The sequence below is a fragment of the Camelus ferus genome, chromosome 17 (assembly GCF_009834535.1).
Source record: "Camelus ferus isolate YT-003-E chromosome 17, BCGSAC_Cfer_1.0, whole genome shotgun sequence".
In the NCBI taxonomy this organism is placed as follows: Eukaryota; Metazoa; Chordata; class Mammalia; order Artiodactyla; family Camelidae; genus Camelus; species Camelus ferus.
Genome location: NC_045712.1, coordinates 41,507,068 through 41,526,532, shown reverse-complemented (window position 1 = coordinate 41,526,532; position 19,465 = coordinate 41,507,068). Strand labels below are relative to the sequence as shown.

Below are 19,465 nucleotides of genomic sequence, written 5' to 3'. Positions count from 1 at the left end.
TCTCCGATCTATAATTACCCCTTGTTCCCAGCCCCAGCAGCCACTGGTCTGTTTCCTGTCTATAAATTTGCCTTTTCTGCACCATTCCTATAAATGGAGTCATACAATGTGAAGTCTCTTGTGTCTGGCCTCTTTCACTCAGCATAAGATTTTTGAGATTCATCCCTAATGTGGTGTGTTCAACACTCTGTCCTTTTTTTATGGCCAAATAATCTATTGTATGCCTAGATCATATTTTATTTATCCATTCATCTGTTGACTTTGTTTATTTGAATTGTTTCCACTTTTGGGTACTTGTGAGTAATGCTAGTAGGAACATTCACACACGAGTCATTTGTGTGGACATATATCTTCATTTATTTTGTGTATATGCCTAGGAGTGGGGTTCCTGGATCATGCAGTAACTATATTTAACCATTTGAGAAACTACCAGACTGTTTCCAAAGTGGCCATAACCTGTGACATTCCTGCCAGCAGTGTATGAGTGTTCTCATTTCTTCACATCCTCCTCAGCACTTGTCTGTTTTATTTATTTCAGCCTTGCTAGCAGGTACCCTAAATTTTCTGTCATCTCTCAAGCTTCAGAAAGGGCCGTGATTTTATCCAGACAGCAGAAGGGGTAAGTGTGGTCTCCTAGTTAAGAACATTGGCTGTGATCCAGGCAGCCCAGTCTGAAAGCCTGGCTCTCTGCCTACTTAGTCACATTGGACATTGTACCGGGGGAGGGGGGGGTGCAGGGATAGGCATTTTTGCTGCCTCCTAGGGTGGTGGCAAAGGGTTAAATGCCTAGAAGTTTCTGGCACACTTATATTACTTTCCCAGGGCCACCACAACAAACTACCACACACTGGGTAGCTTCTAACAAAAGAAATGGAATCTCTTTCAGTGCTGGAGACTTCAAGTCTGAGATCAAGGTGTCTGCAGGGCCATCGCTCTCCGAAGCCTCCAGGGAGGATGGTTCCTTGTCTCTTCCAGCTTCTGGTGGTTGCCGGCAATTCTTGGCATTTATCACTCCAATCTCTGCCTCTTTCTTCACAGTGCCTTCTTCCCTGTCCCTCTGTCCAAATTTTCATCTATTTTTAAGAACACCAGTCATTGGATCAGGGCCCACCCTACTCCAGAATGACATCTTGATTACATCCCCAAAGACCCTATTTCCAAATAAGGTCACGTTCCTAGGAACTGGGGGTTAGGACTCTAACGTATCTTTCGTGGGGACACAAGGCAACCCATAACACACATATTAAGTTTCAGTTTATACTTTAGGTTTTAGGTTAAAATCAAAATTATAATGTGGGAGAGGACAAAGTAGGATCCTAGTCTCATAGTGGCACCCAAGCCACTGGTGCTTGGTGACCTGTGCGTGTGAGGCCCTGTGCTGGGGCAAGGGACCACTGAGGGCTGGAAATGGTGCCGGGACAGGAACGCAGGGAAGTCACATTGACACAGATGATGGATGGAGTGGCTGCCTCCTGAGAACTTAGCTTCTGAGGCAGAGGGTTCAAGTTTCTCGGCCTCTTCAAACTCCCCTGACCCTCATCTTGGAGTCTGATGCCAGGGAGGGTCCTGCCAGGGGCCCCTGGAAGGGGAGGGAGGGACTGAGATGAGGCCCAGAGGTGTGGCCTTCAACTCAGTACAGATTTGCTCACCTACACGGCAGGTGAATTTCAGCCACGAGAGACCCCTGCTCTTTGTTCTTTTTGGGACAAATAATCTTTAACATCTGGGGAAATAGTCTAATTTTCTCTAAGTATGGGGTAGCACTGAAATTGGCCTTTGTGAACACTGACTCCAGAGGCGTGTGGCCCTGGGGCCTGCATATCCCAGGCCCCAAGAATTTGTTTTTCCCTCTCCTGCAGTCTCCCACAAGTATTCACGTTCAGAAAGGAGGTGGCTGACTAGCTTCAGTTCGCTTTGGAAACATTGCCCGGGGCCCCACCCCCCCCTTTTAAAAAATTGATTCATTCTTGGCTGCCTCAGACTTAAAGCAAATTATTTAGAGGCGGGGCTTTGTGGGAGTAAACAGTCTTCTGGTGGCTGGAGATAAGGCCCAGTCAGGCAGGAGGCAAAAAGGACAGAGGCAAAGCTTTCAAGCTTCATTACACTCAATTTCCAGCAATATATTATGAAATACTCCCAACAATCACAAGAGTAGAGTAAATGGTACATTGCCCCTTCACTCACATCACTCAAGTGGAGCAGTTACCAGGATTTAGCCACTGTTGCTCACCTCTCCCCTCTCCCCCTCCTTTTTTCTTCCCTTTAATGAAGCTTTGAAAAGCAGATTCCAGACATCATGCCATTTCACCCTTCCACACTTCAGTATGCATCCCTAAAAATGACGGACATTTTTCTTAGATAACTACAACGTTATTATCCCACCTGAAAAAATTAACTTGGTTTTTTTGCTTATCATCCAATACCCAGCCCATACTCGGGTTTCCCTGATTGTCTCAAAAATGATTGTTTACAGTTGGCTTATTTTCAATCAAGATTCAAACAATTCCTGAGATTCTTTCACCAGCTGTTCGAAAGGGTAAGTAATTTTGAGGCAAACCACGATTAGAGTGAGTCAGTTCCTGAGGGCCCAGTCAAGTCAGAGAACCTAGCAATAAGGACTGGGGTGGTGGGGAGGGTTGCAAAGCTGAGATCTTGGACAAGCAGGGCTCGTTCCACGCCCCCAGGCCCAGCAGTGTGCATTTCTAACTTCCTCCTGACTTCAGATTCTCAAATGTCGGCTCTTGTCACCTCGTCGTCTCTAAAAAATTTGGCTCAATGCCATAACCTGTAAGCGTTCTTTCAGCTTCCAAGTTCTCCCCTGCTCCTCGGGAATTACTGGCTTAGGTAGCTGATAAACCCTCTGGAGTCTGAGATGAGTGGTTCTCAAACTTGGCTGCATACTGGAATCACCTGGAAAGCTTTAAAAATCACTGATTCCTGGGTCAGCCACCCAGAGGTTCTGACGTAATCAGCTTACACTGTGGCCGGGGCACAAGCAGTTTCAAAAGTCCCCCTGGTCTTCGCGCGCCGCCAGAGTAAAGAGCCACGGAGGGAGCACTGCAGGGCCAGCACCACTCAGCTCTGCCAACCCAGCCTCCAAGGGTTAAGGCGGGGAGCTCCGGCGGGCGGAGCGCGGGCGCCAGGGTGAGGGGCGTGGCTCCGCCGGGGGCGGGGCCCGGGCCCGAGCCAGAAGGGAGGCGGGAGCTTCCCCAACGCCTGGGGTTTTGCTCGCCCGGCTTTGGAGGACCCGGCGGAAACCCCTCCACTTTACACAACAAAGAGAAGGTGCGGGAGGCGTGTGAGGCGCCCAGGGCTCAGATTGGTCCCTCCCGCCCGGGCTCTTCAGCATCGTTGGGTGACAATGGAGGGAAGGCCGGGAAGCGGCTGGCGCTCGGAGCCCAACGGTTTGCAGGCGTCTCCCAAGATTCCGCAGACCACGGAGGAACTTCAGAGGCGCTTGCAGGAGACCCTGGACCTGCTGTCCCCGCAGGAGCTGCGCAACTTCTGCGTCATCCTCGAGAAGATGGGAGTGGAGCCGCGCGTGAGCCAGCTGCGGCTGGAGCTGGAGGGCCGCAGCGCGTCGGGGCTGGCCCGGCTGCTCGCCAAGCACTACTGCCCGCCGGCCGCCAAGCGCGTCCTGGTCAAGGTGCTGCAGCAGCTCCCCCGCGCCGACCTGCTGCCGCGCTGGCAGAACGCCGCCGCCGACGGCCGGGGTGAGCGCGCGGGGATGCCCGGGCCGGCGAAGTGGGGAGACCGGAGCCAGGGCTGGGTGCGCGCGGGGTTTCGCCCAGCCGCCCGGGGATTCCCGGGCTGAGGGAGGGGGTGCTGGGGGGAGGGGCTGAGGGGGAGTGAGGACTGACCGGAAGAGGGTCCAAGGTTAGCGCGGGATTTGGCCCGGGCGCCCAGGTGAGCAGCGGGAGACCGAGATTCACTGGGCCGTGGGGGGAGCCGAGCAAGGAGGATGCCGGCGTGGAGAGACCGAGTGAACGCGCGGCTGGAGGTAGGAACCCGCGGGCAAGCGGGCGGGAGAGACACCATTCCCAGGCGCGGAATCCAAGTGACCATTCGAAGTGGAGCCATTCTGGAGTGAGCTCAGAAATCAGATTGACTCTGCAGGCCTGAGATGCCTTTTTTAAACAAGTACCTCCAAGTGATTATGATGTGGGAGGTTTTTAGATGATTCAGTGAGAAACCCAGGGTTGGAATCCCTTCTGCCACATGTCCACGCCATTAGAACATTTGCCATAAATCTGGGAAGATGTGGCTTAGGATCAAGAAATAATAACAAGTTGGAGGGAGGTTAGGATTTCCCCCCGCAAAATCAATAAATGTTATGTGTGTATACTATGTGAGTGTGTGTATGTGTATAGAGAGAGAGGAAGAGAGAAAGAGAAAAGCTGCACTTACACTGAATGCATTGAGATAGACACTAAAATGTATCATTGCTGGTCTCAACTCTTCCCAGCTTGAGTTTTGAGGTAGTTGCTCTGCTGACTTTTTTGGATTTGTAGTGGAATGACAACTGTAAACGACCACAGAACATGACCTGTAGGCAGAATAGTGACCCCGTGAAGCCTTAGAGTGTGCCTTTACTGCACCTGCACAGCGCTTGTCATAGTCTCTCCAGGCTTAGTTTATGTATCACTTTTGTTATCACCCCTTTTAGACTGTGAGTGAGTGTCCCGCAGTTGATAAAGTGGTTTTTTTTTTTTTTTTTGGTTTGGTTTGGTTTTTCAGAATCAACCAAACCACACAGTATGATGGCTGCACACTGTAGGCACTCAATAAATACTTGAATTGAATGCTAAGAGATTGTTTAATTAAAAACTTAAATAGGGCCTAGCTCCTTTATTATCATTTTTCTCTTTATTGATGTCTTGGTCTCCTTTTCAGAAAGTGCATGTGCAGTAATGTTAATTGGTCCTTAGTCTTTTCATCTCTGGCCCGGGTCTCCCTGCCCCTGAACCTGACTAGGGTGTCAGGGAGTTCTGCTAAGTTTCCATCCTCATGAGTTTGTGAGAGGGTGTTCATAATCCTAGAAATCCTAAAATGAGACTGAAGCCTGATGGATCCCAAAACCTGAGAGGCAACGGGATTCCTTGGAAGGTGCTTTCTATTAACCGGAATGACAGCAGATCTTGATTAAAAAGAGAAAAAATGGGGGGAAAATGGTCTTTTTTTCTGTTTTGTTGTCTTTTCATGAAAATTCATTCAGGGATTCCACGAAAGATTCCAAAGAGAAGCTATGACTGCGTGGAGGATGAATTGGTAAGTATTTTGACTCTCACTCTAACACTACGCGTTGGTCAGCAAAGATAGTATTTAGTCACCATTTAAACATTTTTTGTGCTGCTTCTGTTGGGTTAAAGGCAATTACCTGCATGGTTGCCTCAAAGGGTCAGATCGCCCTGCTTTCTGTTATAAATAGTAAAAGCAAAACATTTAGCCAGTTAAAACCACTTTGCATGTATTAACCAAATGAGGTAAGCACTGTCATTATCTCCTTTTGACAAATCAAGGGAAAAACTGAGGCACTGCAGACTGTATGGCCTTCGGCAACTACGTGAACTACTGGCTTTCACTTTCATTGCATAAATTATTTGTATGTTTCAGAGAAACACTTTTTTCAAAATGTAACCTTAATACTATTATTCTACCTTAATCTTGGCAAAGATGTAGTTAGCCTTCAGAGTTCCTTGACTGGTTCCTCTGTCCTTTATAGCTGGATTGTTCAAGTCAGGGTCTGATTGAAACAAGGTCTACACAGTTACATTTGATGGTTTGTCTCGTAAGACTCTTAATTTACGATACGTCTCCCCTTAACTTATTTTCTTGTTTGTTGATGAACCTAGGTTATTTGTCCTGTAGAATGTCCCACATTCTGGACTTTGATAATTGTAGCCTTGGGTTGTCATTTACCATTTTCCTTAAACAGGTAGTGGCGGCTAGGTATAGGAGTTTAAAAATGGGATTGGCCTCTTCGTCCTAGTTTGAGAAAGGCATTTGAAGTAATTACAAATCAAGTCATGCCTCCCTTCCAGAACTGATAAGAGTGGAAATCAGTATTGTGCTCCTGCCCTGCACTGGGAAACCTCATCATTCATCCCAGAAAAAAACTCATTGCACATATATGATGTATTTGAATTTCCGAGTTTGGTTTGGTTGAAATATTGTTTCTTGGCTTTCCTTGGAAACAGGACTATTATGACCTGAGTGGCAAGAGGAAGGCCTTCCTGATGTGTGAAATGAGGAACAGGCCAGGTGCTGAGCAGGACGTCCTACTGATGGAGGAGTGGCTTGACCAGTGCCAGTTTGAACATACATTGTGCATCAATCCCGACAAAATGGTAACAAGTTTAAAAAAAAAAAAAAAAAGGAAAAATTGTAGCTTGGATATTATAACCTTCCTTCCTTTTTTTGTTACTTTTTTTTAGTCCTTTATATTTGGTTAGAACCAGGTCCTGCAGAGCAATGGACTTATTATGTCCCGATGAAATTCTTACCCAGCTTTACCTGTTGGGTACAGATGCTTTTGTCATCTTAAGTGTGTGATACTCCAGTTTCCCTTCTAGTCAAGCAGGAACCTCTTGGGTACCAGTCTTGGCTAGGGCTGTGCAGTTAGTGGAGAGGGAACCCCAGAAGGTGTCTTTTTAAGCAAGATGGGCAAGGAGTCCCAAGGACAAGCTGTGAGTCAGAGTAGGCAAGGTCCAGAGCATTTGGGATCAGGAGGACCTCGGAGACAGCTGTGAGAGGTCAGCAGGAAGCCAGGCCAGAGGGATCCCAGCAGCATTGGAGCCCAGGGGCTTTGAAAGGTCCTTAGGGGGACTCACTTGGAACCATGGGAGGGGCGGGGAGAGGGACTGCTGAGAGCCCTGGGCACAATTGCATTGTGATTTAACACAGGAAGAAATGAGGTTGAAGAGTGTTGGTGGGTAGGTGGGTGGATGGGAACTTCATTTTGACCTCTCTGACCCTTACCTGAGTCCTGGCCTGGCCCTGCCCAGAATTGGGGTTGATAACAGAGGAGAGTTCTTCGTAGATCCCAGGAGTCACTGCCAGTGAATATTAAGGGACTGCCCAGCAGAAGGGCTATGAAAGGAGTGGTGCACTGACAGGGTTGGAATCCTGTCTCTTAGTAGCTGTTACCTTAAATCTGGGTTTCCACTGAGGGTTATTTTGTCCCCCTGGAGGACATTTGACAATGTCTGGACACGTTTTTGGTTGTCACAACTGGAGGGTGCCATTGGCATCCAGTGTAGAAGCCAGGGTAGAAGGTGGGGGTGCTCCTGAGCACCCTACAGTGCGCAGGACAGCTCCCACAGCAGTCACCCGACACAACGTGTCAATAGTGCGGAAGTTCTAGAAATTCTGCCGTACATTCATTCACTGCTTATCTCTAAAATGGGGGTGATCTTATCTCTAAAATGGGGGTGATGATAGTCATTTATCTTGTAGGGCTGTGGTGAGGAGAAATGTATATAAAAGTCCTCAGAATAGTAGCTGGCTTATAGTAAGGACTCAGCAAATTTTGATTTTGTTATTTCAAAGCTAAAAATAGACTCCTTCCTGTTTCTCACAGACTGTACCAGAATCTCTTCCACATTACATGATTTTTTTTTAATCCAGTCCTGTCCATTCAGATGATAGATATTGTCAGTATTGTTTTGATTTATTCTCCCAAAGGTCCAGAAGTACCTCTTTGTCTACAGCCTATCAACATTTATTTGTAAATATTTAGCAATCTTACTGGCAAAATTATTTCACTGTTCTTTTGTTTGTTTTGTTTTGAGGGGAAATTAGGTTTATTTATGTATTTACTTTAATTTTTTTAAACGGAGGTACTGGGGATTGAACCCCGGACCTCATGCATACTAAGCATGTGCTCCACCACTGAGCTAAACCCTCCCCACCATACTTCACTGTTTTAAGTTTCATTTTCCTGATTATTAGTTGGGTTGAACTTATTTTTGTCACTTTTTTTTTCTCCTTCTGCAAATTACTTGTTTGTATCCTTTGCCCTGTCTTTGCTTCCTAAGAAAAGGATTTTCTTTTTCTTTTTCTTATTCTGTAGCTCTTGTTCCTGGATTTTAGACAACGTAGAGTGCAGATATTTTTCTCCTACCTTGTTACTTGCTTTTTGACTTTCTGTTGTCCTGGAATGGAAGTCAATGGAAGTCTTTTAGTTTTTGTGACTAAACTTGTCCATCTTTCTGTTTGTTGGCTCCTTGGGTTTTGGGTTTTGACTAAACCCCATGCCTTCCCAACTTAAAAAATGTCTTTAAATATTTTTCTGTGATATTTTATGTTTAAGGTTAGTCTTCCACTCACTGGAATTTTATTTTTGGAACAGTGAGGTGGGAGTTCTCACTTTATTCCAAGTGCATAGCCATCTCCCTGTTGATGATACATCCCTTCCCCACATATGTGAAATTCCACTCTTATCGTGAACTAAACCCCTATGTATACTTGGATCGACTTCTGGATTCTAAAATATTCCATTCATGTGTTTGTTTATAGTTGCCAGTACTTCGCTGTTTTACTCACCATGGTCTTACAGTATATTTGAATGTTGGTTAGGACCTAGTCCCCACTCATTGGGTTTTTCGTTGTTTTATTTTTTCACTTCTGAATGTTCTCTGTTATTGTTCTTTTTTTTTTTGTGTGTGGCGGGAGGAAATCAGGTTTGTTTGTTTATTTATTTATAATATCTAACAGAGGTACTGGGGATTGAACCCAGGACCTAATGCATGCTGGGCACACACTCTGCCACTGAGCTAAACCCTTCCCTGCCCCCTCTGCTATTACTTGAGCGTCTGTTCTCTGTGACCTTGAGAACCATCTCGTTAAGTTTGCCAGAAATCCTTTGAGATTTTGATTGACATGACACTGAATTGAGATTAATTTGGAGTTAATTGGCAGATCGATAGCATTCGGTCATCTCAATTCAAAGCATCAGCTGGGAGGAAGGGATGGCGGGAAACTTAATCTGGGATAGACTAAATTAACTTCAGTCCTGGTTTTGTTTTGTTTGTGTGTTTCCCTGGGAGGGGATAATTTGGTTTATTTATTAATTTTTTAATGGAGGTACTGGGGATTGAACCCAGGACCTTGTGTGTGCTAGGCACACACTCTACCACTGAACTATACCCTCCCCCTAGTGTCTCCTGGTTTGTTTATGTTGCCTCTTAAAGTTTTTTTTTAAATAATTTTCTTCATTTAGGTAATCTGCATTTCTTGTTAGGTTTATTCCTACTATTGTTTAAGTTTTGTTGTGACCATGAGTGGATCCTTCTTCCACTCTGTGATTTGAGTGATTATTGCTGGGTAATTGGGGAGCTATAAATCTTTGTAAATTAATCTTGCATCTGATCGACTTGCTGACCTCTAGTTCTAATAGTTTTTAGTTGATAATTTTATATTTCTAGATAATCATATTATCTGTAATTCATGAGGTTTGGTTCTTTGTTTTCAATATTTAAAATCATTTCATTTTTACTTTATTGAAATGGCTGGGGTCTTTGTTACAGCACGTATGAGGCTAGTGACAGCAGTCAATTCATGTCTCTTTAGTGGGATGATTTTAAGGACGTCTTCTCATAGATTTGGGCAGGTGGATGTGACGGGGTAAGCTCCGTTCCCTTCCATTTCTAGCTTATTGAGGGAATTAATTTTATAAAATAAGTTAATATAAAATAAGTACATTAACTTTTTGGGGGAGTTATAATCCTGTTGTATTTTGTGGTAGAGAATCATAAATGCCCTCATTTTGTCAAACAAGAACCACTGGTACAAGAAGAAATCATATGAATTCTGAAAACAATCAAAAGGGAAATGACAAGTCATACTGACTCTGTTGGAGAAGTAGGTATTTTCAAATTTGTCATCTCTTTGGATCACCTTGTAAAGGGACCATCTCTGGCACTTCTGATTTTTTTCCTACCTCCAGTACTTTTTAATATGTTATCCTATTTTACAGGAATTACTTGAAAAAATAACCTCATTCCGTGATGGGCTAAATGAAATTAAAGATGACATCGGCTGTTGCCTTGTTACTCTTATGTCCCATGGAGAAGAAGGCTTTATTAGAATGAAAGATGGTGGAAAAGTCAGCTTGGAAGGCATTTTTGAAATGTTTAACAATAAAAATTGTCCAGCACTTCAAGAGAAACCAAAAATCTTTATAATCCAGGCCTGCAGAGGAGGTAAGTGGAGACTTCTCTGTGATAGTCCTGGGTCTAGGAAATTCTCATATCGATGGTTGAGGAAAGAAAATTAAGTTTAAAATATTATTTATTTTACATTAGAGGACCCTCAGCTCATGTAACTTTAGTTGTGGCGCACAGGAGGGACTTTGAGCTGGGAGGAGGGGATGGAGGGGAACTTACCTGGGATAGACTCGTTAACTCAGGCTGAGGGAGAGTCCAAGTCATCGACCTCATGAAGGTAGGTCAGGGAGCCTCACATTCTGAGAGGGCGGCAGGCAGTTTCCAGGGGATGTCCCACCATTTATGTGATTCCAGGTCGCTGGTGGGACTGACATCTGAATTATGCAACGTTGGTGGCTATTTCTCTCTCTGATGGAGATACAAGTGTGTTGTGACTTTCGTTAAAGATTACTGGTGTCGGTGTCAATGGTGTATGATTGTAGTTTGTATTTTAATTCCTCAAACAACAGAGAGAAGAGACAGTGGTGTTGAAACGGATGATGAACCCATGGACTCTGACGACGGATCAAAGAAGAGGCGGCTGCCTACCTTCAGTGATTATTTCATCATCTATCCCACCCAGGCAGGTAAGACAGAGCAGGCACATGACACTGAGGTACGGTCCTTCCTCCCGAGGGTTTAGGTTGTTCCTAATGATTTTTAAAATCTTAAAAAAAAAAAATTATCTGTTCTTTACAAATTGATGTGTGTAAGGAGAAATTTTCATTAACCCATCCATCTCCCTTTAGACACTGTTCTACCGTTAGACATGGAAGATTTACATCTTACTGTTCATCTCTTCCAGGATGACACCAACCTCTTAGCAAAGGATAAATAAATAAAGTAAATAAAATCATCTGTTCTCATGTGAAAAAGATCTCGTCCCCAAAGCCAGCTCTGTTGCTTGCTGTCTTTGAGACCTTCGATATCCCTTAGCCTCTAGATATGTGGGTTTGTGTATGCAAAACAAGAAAGATAAAATTAATCATTGTCATTGGGATGCTGTATAAATTAAATTACCTAATGCAGATGTTGTGCTTATAATAACTGGCATGATAAGTTTTAAAAAAATTAACATTATTACCAATATGTTATGCTGATAAACATTATTATCATTATTATTACTATTACTCCTAAATACTTAAAATCCAAAAGAATCTTACATGCTAAAAGGGCAGACTTGATTCAGTCGTGAAGGGAAACAGGAAAATGTAGAAAATATACAGTAAGTGGTCAAGGACATTTATTTAGCTGTTTTTTTTTTTTTTAATCTTTTTTTGGGGGGGGTGAAGGGAGGTAATTATGTTTGCTTATTTATTTATTATTTTTTTAATGGAGATACTGGGGTTGCACCCAGGACCTCATGCATGCTAAGCACACACTCTACCACTAAGCTATACCCTCTCCCCCATTTAGCTGTTTCTATCTTGACTTTACTTTCTTCCAAAAGGATTAAAGTAGTTTACAAATATACACACAACTCAAGATAAAGTGTTAGAGAAGGAATAGAAGCAAAGGAAAATAAGAAAAGTGACGTAAAAGGAAAATGTCCCCATTAAAATTAGATGTAACTTTATTCGCCCAGGAGAGATGGAAGTATATGTCCTGATTGGGGGAGGGTTTAGCTCAAGTGGTAGAGCGCATGCTTGGCATGCATGAGGTCCTGGGTTCAATCCCAGTACTGCCTCTAAACATAAATAAACCTAACCCCACCCCCAATGCATACATACATACATGCATACATACATACATACATAAATGCCATATGTCCTGATGGACGCTTGCACACAAATGTTCATAGCAGCTTTATTTGAAAGAGTCAAAGGCTGGAAACAAACCAAATGACCATCAATGGGTAAAAGAATAAATAAATCGCGGTATATCATACATGAGCTACTACTCAGTAATAAAGAGAAATGAACACTTGATGCATGTGACAGCATAGATGTCAGAATAATCCTGCTGACAGAAAGAAACCAGACAAAATAGATACCGTATGGTTCCATGTACATAACATTCCTGATGATGCAATCTAATCCGTAAGACAGCAAATCAGTGGTGCTTGGAGATGGAGCGGGAAGGACAGATGACAGGGGCATTGGAGGAGGCTGACTGGTATGTTCATTATCTTGATAGTGGTGATGACTTCGCAGAAGTATGTCAAAACTTACTAAATTGATTGCTTAAAATATGTACAGATGATTGTCAATTATCAATTCGACTTTAATAAATCTGTAAAAAATTTTTGAAAGTTAGGTATGAGACAAGCATGCCAACCTTCCTACTACCCTAGCCAATGCATTGAGATAAGAAAAGAGGGATAAGGATCGATATTCTGAAAGTCAATCGTTTTGAATACAGTGGCAATAACTGACTTAGAACATATAATAGAGAAGATAAAAGATACCATATTATTTTTTCTTACTTTAGTGAGTGATCTCTAGAAATGACTAACAAAAGATGAACAAGAACTTTATTAGAGAAAATGATAGGACATTCCTGAAAGATGTAAAGGAAGACCTGAATCAAGGGTGAGAAATACTATGCTCATGGTGGGAAATTTCAGTATCATGAAAAAGACAAGTTTTTTTTTTTCTTCTAAATTTGTAAATTGAATTCTATAGTGTTTTCATGGCATTTGACAAACTAATCACAACATTATTATGGAACTGTTAAGGATCAAACAAGGAACCTTGAGCTCCAACTTTGAATGAATTTTGTGACTATGTGCTGGCCTATTTATGTTTGAGGAGTAGAGATCAGCTTTGAATGAAAGAACTAAAAATCTCTGCCTCCATGGAGCCTGTGTTCCAGCAGAGGAGACAGACAGTAAACACGGAAAATAGATACAGTGTTACTTTATGATTCTGTTTGTATAATGTTCAAAAACAGGCAAAGCTAAGCTATGGTGGTAGAAGTTAGTGTGCTGCTTGCCCTTGGAGGTGCACAATGTTTGGAGTGGTAATGACCAGAGCTGGCAAGAAGGAGACTTCTGTATATCTATATTTTTTATTGAAGTATAGTCAGTTTACAATGTTGTGTCAATTTGTGGTGTACAGCATAATGCTTCCATCACACATGAACATATATTCATTTTCATATTCTTTTTCACCATAAGAAGGAAACTTCTGGAGTGCTGGTATCATCTTGTTTCTTGGTGAGGATGCCAGTTATGTGAGTGTGTTCACTGCATGAAAATGTATTGAACTATCATATACCCACATGCTTTGTGCACTTCTCAGTACAATGGTTACCCTTTGGTGAAAAGTTTACCAAGGGGGATGGGTGGATAGCTCAGTGGTAGAGAGCATGCTCAGCTTGCATGAGGTCCTGGGTTCAAACCCCAGCACCTCCATCAAAATTTTACTAAAAATAAAATATGTTGGATGGTGATACGTGCTATGGAGAAAAATAATGTAGGAACATGGGAGAGGGAGTATTGGGGGTAGAGTGGGGATTGTAGTTTTAGAAAGAGATGCATAGGGATGGTCCTACTGAGAAACTGATCATTCGTGGAGGACTTGGAGGATATGAGAGAGTGAGCTATGCAGGTATTTGAGAGACTTTGTCTTGTACGATATGAATACTCAGTGAAAGCAGTAACCAAGGCTTCGTGTCAGCCTGTGTGTAGGCAAACAGATCCTTGGGATAGAACAGAGAACCTTGAGGTAGAACCAAATATAATGACAAAAAACCACTTCTAGTCAATGGTGAACGAATGGACCGTCCAATAAATAGTGAAGGGAAAACTGGCTTCTCAATGGGAGAAAAACAAAAACTTATTTTCCTATTTCTTGGCATAGGGTTCCTTGTGTTTTTAATCATGTGAAATCTCTATCTCTAGTTCTGTTCCCTTGTTGACCTCTAATATTTGTGGCTTTCTCTTATTCTTTTTCAGTCTTGCCAGTAGTTTATTTATTTAATTAAGAACCCATTTTTAGTTTTCTTAATCGCCTCTGGGATTATGTTTGTTCTTGATTTCATTTAATTTTGGCTCATATTTTCATTTTTTTCTCCATTTTTGAGTTTTATTCCACTCTTAATTTCCCAACATTTTCAGTTAAGTACTTGGGTCATTATTTTCTACCTTTAAAAAAAATAAGCATTTTAAAACCTGTAATTTCCCTCGAAGTACTGCCTTCACTGTATCTTTTTTATTTTAATGTGTAATATTTTTATCCTTCAGTTCTAAGGATTCTTAAATTTCCTTTGTTCTTTTACCCAGTAATTTAGAAATACGCCTCTAAATTTCTGGCATGGGGATTTTTAAAGTTACCCTTTTTTTAATTGATGTCTAATTTGTGCTGTGAACTGAGAAAGAATATGGACTATGATACCAATTTAAAAACTGTTGAGACTTGATTTATGTCTTTATCAGTAGTAAATTTTTAATGGCTATCAGTCTGTCATAGTCTATATATGCTTAAGAATATGTGTTCCTTTCTTGAGTACATGTTTCTATATATTTCTGCTAGTTAAGTTTAATTGTATTGTCCCAATGTTTTCTGTCTGCTCAACCTGCCAATAGTTGAGATGTTTAGTTAATACGTCAGGTTATCATGGTGGACACTGTCAGTTTCTTCTGTAGTTCTATTGTCTATTTTTGTTTTCTTTATAGATTTTGAGGCGACTTTAATAGAGGCGTATGATTTTAGAATTGACTTTGTGATGAAATAAATATTTTAATCATTGTTTGATGAACGTACTATCCCAAATAGTGCTTTTTCTTGGTATTAGTTTGTTTTGTCTGATATTAATATAGATACCCCAGTATTCTGTCCTGTATCTGCCTGGTATATCTCCTTCAGATCTCGTTCTGTTAGCCTTTCTGGGCCCTTACGTTTTAAGTGGTTTCTTTTGAACAAAATATAGATGCATACTGTTTTTAATCCAGTCTGATATTATCAATCTATTTACTGGTGAGTTAGGACAATTTATCCTTCTTGTGACTATTGATATATTTACACTTTTACCAGTTTACTTTGTGCTATTTATTTTTATTTGCTTTTTCCCCCTCCTTTTTTGCTCTTTTTTCAAAATTGAAGTACAGTTGGTCTGTGCGATATTATGTTAGTTTTTTATTGATTATGAGTTTAGTTTGTTATTGTTACATTTTTCTCCGTCTACTGACTTGGAACGTATGCAGCTTACATCTTTCCTTCTCATGGTTTCCCGTGAAATTTTATACATGTGCACTTAGTCTAAAGTTAATAAAAACCTTATCCTTACTCCCTGAAGATACACGGAACCTCAGAACACGAATTCTCATCCCCTTCCACACTTAAGTGCTGTTGTTTAACATTTATTTCTATCCTTTATTTTTTGTACCTTTATTTTTATGAAATTATTTATGTATTCTTACACACCTCCTTCCACCCTGATTTTCTTCTGAGTTAAGTCAATAATTCAACTTTTTTTTTTAATTTGCAGGGGGGAGGTAATTAGGTTTATTTATTTAGTTAGTTTTCGATCGAGGTACTGGGGATTGAACTCAGGACCTCCTGAACGCTAAGCCTACACTCTACCACTTGAGCTATACCCTCCCCCGAGAGCATGCAGTTTTGATATTTCCATTGAATTTTCACACTAGACAGTCATGTTTCATCTTTCTTTAATCTAACAATAAAAATAATTTCAGTAGATAAACTTTTGAGAACCCCCAAATAAATTCTATCTGGCTGTATTCAGGGCTATTTAGCTTAAAATGCTATAGCAAAAGTCATCAAAAAAAATTAAAAAGGGATAAATAAAGCAAATATGACAAAATAACTCTTGAATCTGAGGGATGATTATATGTTGTTGAACTGTTGTTTCTATTTTTGTGGATATTTGAAAACTTGTATTTTAAAACTACATCTAAGAAGAATGTCCTCTGGAGGGGTTATGTGCTATTGGTCACATGAGTCCCCTGGGGAGGGGTGGGGGCTCAGGTGCTTCTGCCTGTGATTGTGTCTTAATGCATGTATTTCTGTATTCTCAGTTCAAAGCCATTTGCTAGGTTTTACTTTTATTTATTTGTTTGTTTATTAATTTATTTTAATGGAGGTACTGGGGATTGAACTCACGACCTTGTGCATGCTAGGCACATGCCCTACCACTGAGCTATACCCTTCCCCTTCTAGGTTTTAACTGTGGGTAAAATAACAAGTTTGCTGCGAGTAGAGGAGGAAATGGAGAAAATGTTGGGGTTTGTTTTTTTGTTTTTTTTTTTTTTTGCCTTTGTAGATCATGTTGCTTTACGTGACCCCCACACCGGCTCTGTGATGATCAGAACAATGACTGATGTCTTTAAACAGTATGGAAATAAGTGGCACATCGCTGACTTCTTCACCAAGGTAAGTAAATTCCAACGAACATGTGGTCCATTCAGTCTAAAGCTAATGCATTTGATGAGAACATGATTTCACATGTTCCTGTAATAACCCTTTTTTTCCCCTACCCCTATGTTACTTCTCTCTGCTTCCCAATATTTTGTTCTCTGTATCTGTAAGTCTGCTTCTTTTTCATTTTATTCACCAGTTGTATTTTTCAGATTCGATATGTAAGTGATATCATTACAATAATCATCTTTCTCTGCCTGACTTATTTTACTTAGCATAACATCCTCCAAGTCCATCCATGTTGCTGCAAATGGCAAAATTTCATTCTTTTTAACGGCTGAGTAATATTCCATTGCACATAAATACCACATCTTCTTTATCTATTCATCTGTCGATGGACATTTAGGTTGCTTCCATACCTTGGCAATTGTAAATAGTGAACATTGGGGTGCATGTATCTTTTCAAATTAGTGTTTTTGTTTTTTACGGATATATACCCAGGAGTGGAATTGCTGGGTGATATGGTATGAACACTGTTCATTTTCCAAGCACTTGCTGCATAAACACTAGCAAGAAAGTCCCAAGATGGGCGTGATGTGACCTTTGCATTAAAGGCATTTGTAGCTTAGTGAGGTAGTAGATGATAGTCGAGCTTACAGCCAACCCGGAAATTATAGAGCTGTTCAGTACTTTGGACATAACATAATCCCACCCTTTCATTTTGCCATGATTTAGCAATGCTCAGAGAAGGTTAATATCTTGCCTGGTACTACCCAGGGGCGAGCTGAGACTCAGACCTGTGCACTTTCCATGCTGCCTTCCAGGCAGTTGGTGGGACGTGGGTTATGCTTACATTATTTTCCTGGTGCAGCCAGAATAATTCTGCCACCTCCTTCTGTGGGGTTTACTCAGAGGCTTTTGCCGAGGGTTTTCCATTCTTTTGGACAGTTTGTGCTTTTCTCTTACAGGTGAACAACAGAGTGGTTCACCAGGAATTTAATCTACGTCGTGAACCAGTAAAAGTGTCACTTGTAATGGAATCAACTTTAACTAAATTTGTATACTTTTGACATCAGGAAGAATTTAAACATAAGGCCTGCTTTACAATAGACTCTGTAAAGAGCCGTGAGCTTTTGTAGCATTGTACTAATGGTTACCATTTGGCATTATTCTTGTCACTAGTATTTCTCCAGTTTGTTTCGTATATGTATACATTATTTTTCTAAGATTTCACTGCTTCTTTGATACTTGTAAATAATTTGATTTTTTTTTAAATCACTGTTTTCTGGAAAAAGGACTTTTTCCTGAACCGTTATCCAAACAGACATGCAGGTCCATTTGTGTACTGTTTTTATCACGTGTTTCTCTTGCTGATGACACCCCGTCCTCTCCGTACTCAGTTTGGTGCTGGGGTTAAGCCTCGTTTTCCTGGCTTAGTCAAGAATTGCCTTTGGTCTTGTCCTCTGTTTCACCTTCTTTCCCCAGATTGCTGTCTGCTGCCGGTCTGATCTCCTCTGACTCTGTAAACCATTCTCAGGTCTTACCTGGAGGCCTCTGTGCCCTGGATGCCTTCATGTTGTTACCTTCTGCCCACTTCTGAGCTGCCTCCTTGCTGCCTCATACCTTCCAACTGCTGTTTTCTCTTCTGGAACCCCTTGTTCTGCCCCACCTAGGTAAGTCCTTTCTGTCCTTCAGAGTTTGGGTCAAGCATCACTTGTACAGGGAAGCTTTCCATAACCCCTCATGCTAGGGCGGCCCTTTCTGAGTGCCCCGCGACCCTCTGCTCCCCTTCTGTGCACTGGAAGGACTGTAGTGGCTGTTAAATTTCTCTCTCCAGTTCAGTCCATGTGTCTCAATCATTGCTGCATCCTAGCTTCCATCCGTGCCTTTGGGCACAGAGAAGCCATGTGATGAATGTTTGGTGAATGACTGGTCCCTGCCTTTTCATCATCTTCTCCATCCTCAGACCTGGCCTCATCACTTCTGCCACCTGCTACTCATCCGCACATACTCATGGCCGGTTGAACTCAACAAGCTGAAAATTAACCTAAGTTTCCCCTAAATCTCTTCATAAAACCCATCCCATTGTTAATAATCCTTTCACTCCCCACTGCCTGCAGGGAAGTCCCCTAGGACAATAGTCCTAGTCTTTCTCGGCCAGGCTTAGTCTACACTGCCAGCATACTGCCAGTTTGTCCTGGGTCTTGGCCACACCAGATAATTCGCCCTTCCCTTACTAATCATCTCTCGCAGAATCGGGCTTGTGGATTAATGAATGTGAATGAACACTCTTGGATATGTTACCATATCATAGTTCCCTCTCCCCTTTCTCCTGAAAGGCCCTTCATTCTCCCTGAATGCTTCCTCTATATCGTGCATTCTTCAGGGTGTAACCTGGGTCCCATCCCACTGTAAAGAAAACCTGTATGTAGACTGGTATTTTTAGACTAACAGACTGTGGTTGAGTATGAGTTTTAACTGTAACTGTGTTCTAACTTTTGGTGTAACTCTGGGCTGTGTTTGGACCTCGGTTTCCTCATTTGTATAAAAGGAAATTTGGCTTAGCAACTCTGAGAACTCATCCCACTGGACTTCAGTGACCTTTGACTTCTTAGGGAACTCGCGCCTGAGCAGCTGCAGATGTGGCTGTTCCTGGACCTGGGGGTTCAAGATGGCAGTTGCATAAGACTGTTGGGCCTGCGTGAGGATGCAGGTGTTTAGTGGGATTGCTCTGAAGATTGAAAGCCAAACTGACTGAAGCAATCTGGATTCTCCAGGCCTGTCTTCATTTCAGGGATTAATTGTGTCCTTTTTAGTTAATATGATTTATTAAGTATAAATACATGTGATTTAATTTTTAAGCTTTTGAGTTCTGATATTTGATCTGTAGCTTTGGTTTTGTGTAGAGCATTAAAATGTCTGTGGTTCAGAAAACATGAA

At 41.9% G+C, this 19,465-nt stretch overlaps 1 protein-coding gene and 1 long non-coding RNA gene across 3 annotated transcripts in view; one reads left to right on the top strand and one right to left on the bottom strand.

The window, feature by feature from the left end:
• LOC116657263 overlaps positions 1–3,872 on the bottom strand; it is a 20,303-nt gene extending 16,431 nt beyond the window's left edge. The window contains exon 1 of the long non-coding RNA XR_004312349.1: positions 3,861–3,872. This is a non-coding gene — a long non-coding RNA (uncharacterized LOC116657263). The remainder of the gene's footprint in view (positions 1–3,860) is intronic.
• On the top strand, positions 3,052–19,465 carry LOC102516775 (caspase-14). Of its 2 annotated transcripts, XM_032459179.1 has the most exons (8): positions 3,052–3,713; positions 5,216–5,268; positions 6,198–6,347; positions 9,977–10,202; positions 10,676–10,792; positions 13,324–13,362; positions 16,431–16,540; positions 17,494–19,465. In XM_032459179.1, exons 1-8 carry the CDS (start codon positions 3,362–3,364, stop codon positions 17,593–17,595), a joined length of 1,149 nt encoding a protein of 382 aa, XP_032315070.1. In that variant the 5' UTR covers positions 3,052–3,361; the 3' UTR covers positions 17,596–19,465. The 2 variants fall into 2 exon arrangements, with proteins under 2 accessions (XP_032315070.1, XP_032315071.1); XM_032459180.1 differs by lacking the exon at positions 13,324–13,362 and having other exon boundaries at positions 3,075–3,713.

Excerpts from the sequence above, each read along its gene's own strand:
- LOC102516775 (XM_032459179.1), top strand. The coding sequence starts at position 3,362 with ATGGAGGGAAGGCCGGGAAGCGGCTGGCGCTCGGAGCCCAACGGTTTG. Across the intron at positions 3,714-5,215 it reads CGCCGCCGCCGACGGCCGGG|GGATTCCACGAAAGATTCCA; the intron begins GTGAGCGCGCGG and ends AAATTCATTCAG. Across the intron at positions 10,793-13,323 it reads CATCTATCCCACCCAGGCAG|AAGGAAACTTCTGGAGTGCT; the intron begins GTAAGACAGAGC and ends TTTCACCATAAG.